This window comes from Macaca mulatta, chromosome 10 (assembly GCF_049350105.2).
Source record: "Macaca mulatta isolate MMU2019108-1 chromosome 10, T2T-MMU8v2.0, whole genome shotgun sequence".
Lineage (NCBI taxonomy): Eukaryota > Metazoa > Chordata > Mammalia > Primates > Cercopithecidae > Macaca > Macaca mulatta.
The window spans coordinates 86617351-86627023 of record NC_133415.1 but is presented as its reverse complement, the minus strand read 5'-3'; the positions used below and the strand labels follow the sequence as shown (position 1 = coordinate 86627023).

The 9673-nt window shown below is 48.7% G+C and overlaps 1 protein-coding gene across 2 annotated transcripts in view; it reads right to left on the bottom strand.

The window, feature by feature from the left end:
* Positions 1-1385: 1385 nt before the first annotated feature.
* The window catches only part of CHMP4B (charged multivesicular body protein 4B), a 45991-nt gene continuing 37703 nt past the window's right edge, over positions 1386-9673 (bottom strand). Inside the window, exons 2-5 of one of the 2 annotated variants that reach the window (XM_001105255.5) lie at positions 7272-7449; positions 4831-4945; positions 3690-3816; positions 1386-2254 (exon numbers count right to left, since the gene is read on the bottom strand). In XM_001105255.5, the coding sequence (XP_001105255.2) occupies positions 2190-2254; positions 3690-3816; positions 4831-4945; positions 7272-7449 (485 nt within the window). In that variant the 3' untranslated portion in view covers positions 1386-2189. Of the gene's footprint in view, positions 2255-3689; positions 3817-4830; positions 5918-6767; positions 7450-9673 lie in introns of both variants that reach the window. The other variant, XR_013399795.1, reaches the window with a different exon arrangement.

Genomic DNA, 9673 nt, shown 5'->3' with positions numbered 1-9673 from the left:
AAGTTCCCCCCAAACAGGCCTAGGGCAAGACGCCCTGTAATAGCTGATGAGAATAGCCTAAGAAAGTCCACTGCGGGGCCAGGCGCGGTGGCTCACGCCTGTAATCCCAGCACTTTGGGAGGCTGAGGTGGGTGGATCATGAGGTGAGGAAATCGAGACCATCCTGACTAACAGAGTGAAACCCCATCTCTACTAAAAATACAAAAAATTAGCCGGGCCTGGTGGCAGGCGCCTGTGGTCCCAGCTACTCGGGAGGCTGAGGCAGGAGAATGGCGTGAACCCGGGAGGCGGAGCTTGCAGTCAGCCGAGATCGCGTCACTGCACTCCAGCCTGGGCAAGAGAGCGAGACTCCGTCTCAAAAAAAAAAAAAGTCCACTGGGTCTCCCACACCAGTGATACCCAGAGGCCACACCAACTGCAGGCTGAGGGGGTGGAAGCTGGCAGCAAGCACTGCCACTAGATTTGTTTTGAGGTGAAAGAACTTCTGAGACTAGCCAGACCCAACCTCCACAGAAGTCAGGAATTTTTAAGCCACTGTCTTCAAGTCCCAGTTCTAAGTGTGGCAGCCCTGGGATGATGCAATGAGGGGTGAGGGACAGGGCATGAGCCGCTCCACACAGGCAGGACCTCAGGACTGATCTGCTGCCATCCCCTTGCTTTCCAGGTGAGAACAGGAGCCCCAGGGAGGGTAGGCAACTTGCCCCAGGGCACCCGGTGAGCAATCATGGTGTCTCGTTATGAACTCAGGTTGGTTTTACTTTAAAAGGTTTGGGAGTGAGCACGGGGGATGGGGGTGTCCTCTCAATACTGCAAATTTGCATGCAAAATTAAGGATGAATATGTAGAGATCCACCTTTCAGAAGAGGTTCCACAGCATGCATCACATTCTCAAGGGGATACAAGACCAAAAGAAAAGGGGACAGAGTGGAAGGGGCTGGGCCAGAGTCGTATGTTGAGTCTCAGCAGTCCTGAGGTGACCTCTGTGTCCTAGATTCTCAGTCACTGCCCTACACTTCCTCCCCATGGGAAAGGCCATTTCTTCAATGTTCCCGATGAGCCTTGTCTGATGGGAGCATCATGGCTTCCAACAGGTAAGGCTCCTGCTGGCACCGCCCATGGACACTGGCAGAGAAGAAATAGGGAAGACCCTGGAGTGCCCAAGAACCAACTCACCCTGAACTGTACCCAGAGAGTCACCAGGCAAGGTGAGGGCCAATCTAGAACTTGAACAGACTTCCAGTGAGACAAGCTCTGCTCTTTGATTCAAACTGTTGATACATGTCATGGTTAAGTCTTCCATGTTTCCAGATTCCACTGTATACCCTGCTGGTCTGGAAAGGGTCAGATCCCGAGGCAAATGATAGATTAAACACAACAGCAAAGTATGAAAATTAATCGAGATATTTAATAGACAGTGCAAACCATAATTTCATCTGAATATAAATGTATGCACATGTTTCCAATGAGTTATCTATCAGTTATCACAAACAGCAACAAGGACCTTATAGCTATGTTAGAAAACTGTATAGCTGGAACTTAATTCTAACAATCTCACTTGCTCTCAAGAGAACACCATCCATTTCAAATCAATGTCACAAACTCCAAAAGACCAGGGGAGCAAGGGGGTGAGGGGTGGGCCAGAGTGGTAAACACAGGGCCAATACACAGGTGATGGACAGAAACACAGCTCTGGAGGAAATCAAAATCGGATGCATTATTACAGCTAAGGGCAAGGAAAAGCCTATGGCTTTTGAAAAATGACTTTTCTGCCAGTACCGTACAAGTACACAAAGAGATGTGCAGCAAGTCAACTGACTTACAAGGACAGAGGCTACATTTCAGGTCATTTCAACTGCAATCGGTCGACCCTTTCCATTGAGGATTCAGCAGTGGAGTCAGCGTAGTCCAGAAGCTCAATGTTGGATTTGCAAATACAGTTTATTTTACAGAAATTCAACAATATAAACAGCAGGCACTTCCCACCCCGCCCACCCCCCTCCCCCCGCCCGTCCCCCCAGGTGCAGACCATGCTATGCAGAGAGTGAGCAGCAACGCGGCCCTACTGCTTTGGAGTGAGTCGAGAGCGATGGAACCTGCCTGCACCACATCCTGCCTGCCCCGCACACGCACACGCCTGCTCGCTGCGCAGGTCACCACAGTCTGTCTGGGCCCAGCCCGCGCTGGACCCGTTACATGGATCCAGCCCAGTTCTCCAATTCCTTCATGTCGTCGTCTTCCTCTTCTTTCTTCTTGGCTGTGTGAAGACAGAAAAGGCTATTTAGGATGGCTGGTGCGTTCAACATGTTCTGGCCGGAAACGAGTGCTGCCTGTGCTCCATGGTGTCTGTCAAACAGCCCTGCCCTGTGGCCAGCCTCCTCTCCAGGCTGTAGGCAGACTGCTCCTTGGTGCCTAAAAGCTGCAACATACAACTCTGGAAAACCAAGCACACTTTGGCAGCACCCACCCTCCACCTCCAGCAGGCCCAGACAAAACAAGAGGGATTCTACACAGAGGCCCTCAGGATTCCCACGAGGCTTCGGTCCCAGAGCCTGCAAGGTGGGAGGAGAATGGGAAGAACCACACAAGAGATCAAATCCTTGCCAACCCCCAACTCCACCTCAAGTGGCTTGACCCATGGCCACACAGCTCCAGGAGGCTCGCTGGACAGCCTCTGCCCACACAGCTCCAGGAGGCTCGCTGGACAGCCTCTGCCCACACAGGACTCCAGGAGGCTCGCTGGACAGCCTCTGCCCACACAGGACTCCAGGAGGCTCGCTGGACAGCCTCTGCCCACACAGGACTCCAGGAGGCTCGCTGGACAGCCTCTGCCCGCACAGGACTCCAGGAGGCTCGCTGGACAGCCTCTGCCTACACAGGACTCCAGGCAGCTGACTCTACTTGAGGGGGCCGTTTCCTCTTTCTACACAGGAAAGGGAGGTGACCACAGCTGGTCAGGCACTGCCCCCAGGGCGCTCTCTCTCATGCCATATCAAATTGCCTCACTTTTTCTAGAAGTTCTGTGTGGATTACTTCTACCTGGGGGTGAAATATTGTGCAAGGGCATGGGGGAAGGGAAGAAGGAGGAAATGAAGGTTTTATAGAATCAGGTCTCCAAAGGAATCAAAGCTGTTTCCTTCCCCCAGGGGCGGCCTCTAGGGGCCAGGGCTTTTGCAGGTGTGCACAGCACAGGATACTAGAGAGGGGGCAAGAGCTGTCCTGGACTCATGTTCTCATACCTTCTCACAGTGCCTGGAACTTTCTCTTTAGTGAAATAGGAAAGATCATTCTAGAAAAGAGGCTCTCAACTGGGGGTGATCCAACCCCTACAAAGGGACATTTGGCCATGTGTGAAGACAGTTTTGGTTGACATAACTCAGGGCGGTTGCTACTGGCATCTAGTAGGCAGAGGCCAGGGATGGTGCTGAACACCCACAGTGCACCAGACAACCCCGCCCTCCATTCTCTCGACCCAGAGAGGTATCTGGCCATGTCCGTAGCGTCAAGATTAAGAAACCCTGTTCCAGAGAGAAACCAGAAAAAGCCAGGTGACATGGCCTCTGTAGCCACTACAATGGATCCTGTCTGGTTCTCAATCTTGGGCAAGCTCAGGACACAAACCAAAGCCAACCGACCACAAGATCACCCGCCACATGACCTCGTGGGTGTACCATGACTCTGGAAGCACTCACCGGGTTTTGATGGTAGGGCTATAGAGGGAACATTTGGTAGAGGGACTGTTTCGGGTCCACTGATTTCCAGCAAATTCTTGTCTAGTTCCTCCTGTTCTAGTTCTTCTAATTCTGCCATGAGCTCATCCTAGTAAAAGGAAACACAAAGTGAGTGCCCTCCCTGGGAATCCCAGCCCCCGCAGTCATGCCTCCTACCTAATTAATGCTCATGGAGACACACACCCCTCTGAGAAGGTCTGCGGGGAGGTGAACTCCAGGTTCCACACCCTGTGATTCAAATATCCTAAAGCAGCTTCTACTGGGGAACATATCACTGCTGCACATCACTGATGTAGACCTCGGTGTCCTGCACTACACTGTGAGCATCTGGGAGAGGGGATCGTATCTTTGCCTTCCTATTTCTTTGGCTCAGAGCTGGGCACACGAGTGAATGCTCAGAAATGTTTGCTGATTTGAAATGAATGAGATTCTTCCATCAAACTCCAGTGTGAAAACATGAAAACCCTGGTTTTGAGAGCCAAAGGTAAGAGCTGCAGGCTGTTTTCTCAGTTATACAGTGAGGGTCAGAAAGCACAAAGAAAGGTCGAGCAGAAAGGATCTGACCTTTAGGAGATTCAAATCTAACACAGTGGAGTACCTTCAACAGGGGCTGGCACCATTATTTTAAAAACCTAAGAGACTCAAGGTCCCAAATTGCTCAGCAGAAATTGGCAGGTGGCTCAGATCCAGACACATCCCCCGGGTCAGGGGTAAGTGCCCCCCACTCCTTGCTCTACCTTTCCCTCATGCTGGAGCTGTCTCAGGGCAAATCCTGTGAACTTCTCCAGGGCATGGTCATCTCTGCTGCCCAGCTCTGTGCCAGGGCCCACCCTGGAAAGGTGCAGGCTAGCTACTTGTTCAAATCAGTTAGTGACCTGAAGCCTGCTAAAGGGTTGTGATGAATGTTCCTTTACTCTACCTAAGCTTCTACCCCAAATAGGGAAAGTGTCCCTCAAAATGTAGAATTCAGGGAGGGTTAACACCATGTCCTGTCTCTGTCCAAGTCCAAATGCTCCCTGCCTGAGAGCCTTCAAGAGCACATCAAGGGGCAGCCTCAGGGTGTCATTTGTGAAGCTTATGGGATCTGTACAAAACTACTCACCTCGTCAAACTCTTCTCCAAACCCTACAGGTTTTGAAATTGCTGTTGAAATCTCCTCCGCAAGTTCTTGCTGGTCAGCAATGTCCTGCATTAACTCATCAACTTTATCGATATCCCTTCAAATGCAATGGACAGGTATCATATCAATTCGTTAGGCTGTGTAAAGAGGGCCTGCAAGGCAAGGCAGGAGCAGAAACTGGGCCCCACACAATCAACTTCCCAGCCACACCCCCTGCAATGACTCCCTGTTACTTGTTACTTGGCATTATTGCCTGCCTCCTCCCCTTTAAAATAGAGAAGCACAGACTCAAGGGGACAGGAATGTCTTCAAGACACTACCCAGTCCAACACCCTACAGGTGGCACTATCAAGGTCCTACATGCAAATTAGCAAAGGTGTCAGATAAGACCGCAGGGCTTTAACTCCTGGGCCAATAGCTCTTTTTCAAGTCCAAGGGTAACTCTGCACGGGGGAAGTAAAAGCACAATCACAGAAGACAGCCATGCCGTCTAATGGGCCTTCCATCTACTCAGTCCACCTATGGATCCTCTAGGACCCCAAAGGAAAGGCAAATTCTGAAAATATGCAGAATTTTCTTCTACACACTGACAATCATATAAACCTGTCTTTCCTCAAGCCAATATATGTACATATATGTCAACATTTGCACCGTATTTAATGAGCTGCACTCTGCTAGGTTTTTAGGAGAGCACAGAAATGAGGCATATATGGTTCTCATTCAAGCAGCTCAGTCCAATGAACATCTACCCTCAGACAAAACCTCACTTATTTGAAGGCTACTTCTCCTGTAACCTTACATTCCTACAGCAAGATCAGCGATCAGCAAGCTTTTTCTGCAAAGGACCAGATAGTAAATACTTTAGAATTTATGGCCAGACAGTCTCTATTGCAAATACTTAACCCTGCTGCGTAGCACAAAAGCTGCCACAGACAATATGTAAATTAAGGGGCATGACTGTATTTCAATAAAACTTTTAAGGCCAGGTACAGTGACTCACACCTGTAATCCCAAAACTTTGAGAGGCCCAGGAGAGAGGATCACTTGAGGCCAGGAGTTCGAGACCAGTCTGGGCAACACAGTGAGACCCCATCCCTACAAAAAATTTTAAAAATTAGCCAGGCATGATGTCACACACCTGTAGTCCTAGCTACTCAGGAGGCTGAAGTGGGAGGATGGTTTGAGCCAGGATTTTGAGAGTGCAGTGAGCTAGGATTGGGCCACAGTATTCCAGCCCAGGTGACGGGATACAGCAAAACCCTGTCTCAAATAATAAAAAAACTTTATTTACAAAAATAGATGGCAAGCCCATAGGGTGCATTTTCCCCACCCATTGGACAGCACAGCTGAGTACCCAAAAGGAAGCAAAAAAGGCTCCTGGCACCCCCAAATATATGCTGCCAAATCTAAGCACTACAACAAATGCAGATTTTTTATTTTTATTTTTATTTTTTTTTTAATTGAAATGGAGTCTCGCTCTGTCGCCCAGGTTGGAGTACAGTGGCACAATTTTGGCTCACTGCAACTTCCAATTCCTGGGTTCAAATAATTCTCCTGCCTCAGCCTCTAGTAGCTGGGATTACAGGCGCATGCCACGATACCCAGCTAATTTTTGTATTTTTAGTAGAGATGGGGTTTCAACCATGGTGGCCAGGCTGGTCTCGAACTCCTGACCTCAGGTGATCTGCCTGCCTCAGCCTCCCAAAGTGCTGGAATTATGGTGTGAGCCATCTCGTCCAGCCCAAATGAAGTTTTATTCATGAGAGAGGTCTTCATTTGGAGCCTCCTTACCTTGGCCTTTACCTTGGCTAGTTACAACTGTAACAAGCTTGGTTATCTAGTTTCTTAGGCCACTGCCATGAGAGGTAGCCATATAGGGGAAGAAGGAGTGCTGAGGGCAAGATCACTGTCAGTACGACAGCTACAGCTGGAGAGCAAGGGAGGAGGCAGAAAACGCCATCAAAAGCAGACACAGGAACAGAGAGATCCAAAGCTCTTGGATGAACCATACATTTCAGGGCCCCTGACAGCATCAGAAAAAATCATGGGCACCGATTCTAATCCCAGTTCTATCCAAGCTCCCATGTGACACAGGGCAAATCAGTTTCCCTCTCTGGGACACAGCTTCCCCACCTTCACATTCACAGGTCTGGACAACAGGACCTTCTAAAGGCCTTTCCACCTTGAAACTATGCTCATCACAATAACCCTGAATTACTCAGAAAGTATTTTTGCATGCCATGAGATCTGCTTCCAAAGGCACATCATCCATTTTCGGAGTTCCAAAAAAGAATGAGAATTCAAACAAACTCAGGTGCTCGAATAGGTAAGTCAAGGGATCCGTCTGCCCAAGGCCATGGCCTGGGTACGAGGCATTCCGGGACTGGCACTGCCCTGTGGCGCAGGGGCGGGTGGACACGTACATGTTGTCATGGGCCGCCTTCATGGCCTTGGCGGCATAGCCCATGTTCTTGAGCACCTCGGTGTTGGTGTTGGCATTCTCCAGGGCCTCCCGCTGGAACTCGATGGTTGATAATGTGCCGTCGATCTGCGCCAGCTGCTTCTCATACCTCTTCTTACGCTTCAGTGCCTGGAGGGCTGCTGCATTGGGGAGAAAACAGGGTTTTAGAGAGCCCAGGCACAGGGCGAGGTCTTAGTGTTCACTGAGTTCTTTCCCGAACTCTACTGGAAGCACCTCTGTTGTTGCTTCCACTATAGCAGAGGGTTCATAAATTCTACACAAAGAGCACGTTCAATTTTCTATAAAAACATAAAATTCACATACCTCAAAACACAGCCAGTAAACAAGCACACAAGCCAAAGTTCAACCCTCGGGTAATCACGCACACACACAAATCAAAGCATGGACAGCCACCTGAAGAAAAGGATGCTCTGGGGTCAAACTCCTTTAGGGTCAAAGTCCAGCTCACAGACTCAGGTGAGCTACTTGGCTTCCCAGATGGTGTCAGTGTGAGCAGCAAATGACATACTGTATGTGAACACCTGGCACATTCATCAGTGTGTACGCCCCTCAAAAAAAGCAGTTCTCATTATTATAAAGCAATTTAAAAGTACCATTTTATGCCAACTAAACTACAGAAATCATAAATATAATGACTATACCAAATACTAGATCCATTTGGGTTAAAAATGCTATTTTACTCATAGCCAACAACTCTGTAAATTGTTACAATGCTTCCGAAAAGTAACATGGCAACACACAGCAACAACCACCATGATGTTTTTACCCTCTGACCCAGTAATTTCCTTCTGGAAATGTATTCAAAAGCAAAAAGCCCCATGCCTGAAGATGGTTACTACAGCATCCTCCATCATCGAAAACACGACTAAACTAAAAAGCCAGACAGAACTCCCTGCCACGGCCAAACCTAGAGTCTGGCCATTTAGTTGGGTCAGTGGCATCATCTACCTTAGCATGCTGAGACTGTGGAGATCATCGCATGTTAAGGTCCAGTCATGGCAAGCAATCTGACCAAGGTGAATCTGTGGCAGAACTGGGACCAAAACCACATCTCCCAACTTGAAACCCAGATTTCCTTCCCCCTCACGGTCTCAGTTCCACTCTTCACACTGAAAAAATATCTTTAGCACACATCTTAGATGACGTTGGGGGTCAGGACACACCACCCCAAAATATGACTGTAGGAGACCAGAATATACCACCCCAAAAATATATTTCTTTGGCATATTTTGAGCTGGTTATTCTAAGAAACTAGAGTAGCTCAAAAAGCTGTCCTTTTGTTTAAAAAAAAAAAAAAAAAACAAAGTACATCTAAGAAGAAGATCTACATTACTAAAAGTATCTGTGTCAGGAAGGGGGCTGCTCTGAAAACTTTCATTACCTAAGAGACCTTCTGCATAACAACACATCCTTTACTCACCATACAGTAATTCTTCCCTCACCCTCCCGTAAGCTGTGTCCCCCCACAACAACCCCCAAGTCTTCACCATACAGTAATTCTTCCCTCACCCTCCGGTAAGCTGTGTCCCCCACCACAACCCCCAAGCCCCTATTCTTTTCTGTAGCTCAGGATACTATATAAGCTTCAAGCATCTGACTCTTCTTCAAGTCTCATATTTTGTGGGATTTCCACATGTACATATGTAACTAAATACGGTTTTTCTCTTGTTAATCTGTCTTATATCAATTTAGTTTGTAGCCCAGCCAAAGAACCTAGAAGGGAAGCTATTTTTTGCTCCCCTGCAATGGGCATCAAAACCCAGGAAGGAGGCTTAGCAGAGACTCCGTCAGAAGAAATGGCTGAGCTGGAGTGGGCTGGGTCGGGAGCACTAGCCTCACACACACGTGTACTCAGCGCTCTGCCATGTCCTGGAGTTCTGGACCACGGCCACCTCCTGCAGACTGGAGGTCAAAACCCCCTCCCCCATGGGGCTGTGGGTTCTCCATATGTCACATGAATAGGTCCCATGCTCCTTCCACTCACACCCCCTGCTGGCGTGGGATTCCGTCCTAAGGACCATTTGCCAAGGGAAAACAGCTTGGCCTTCGTATAGCACACAGTTCCTCCAAAAGCAGCAGAAAAATTCTCCCAGCCAGTCTTTCCAACCAATGCTGACCAAAATACATACATACGCACATAAAGAGAACTCGTAAAACATCTGAAAAACAATGAAATGTGCCCCATTAAATCTGAAAAGTCACTGAATCCGTAATCTCCCTTGATTCTGATGTAGGCCGGAATGGCCCAAGACTTCAAGAAACCCATCCTGCAGTCACGCCAGGGGATCCTCGAGACCCTTCACTCTCACCTTCTGGTAGCATAAGTCATGCTCACTTCATAAG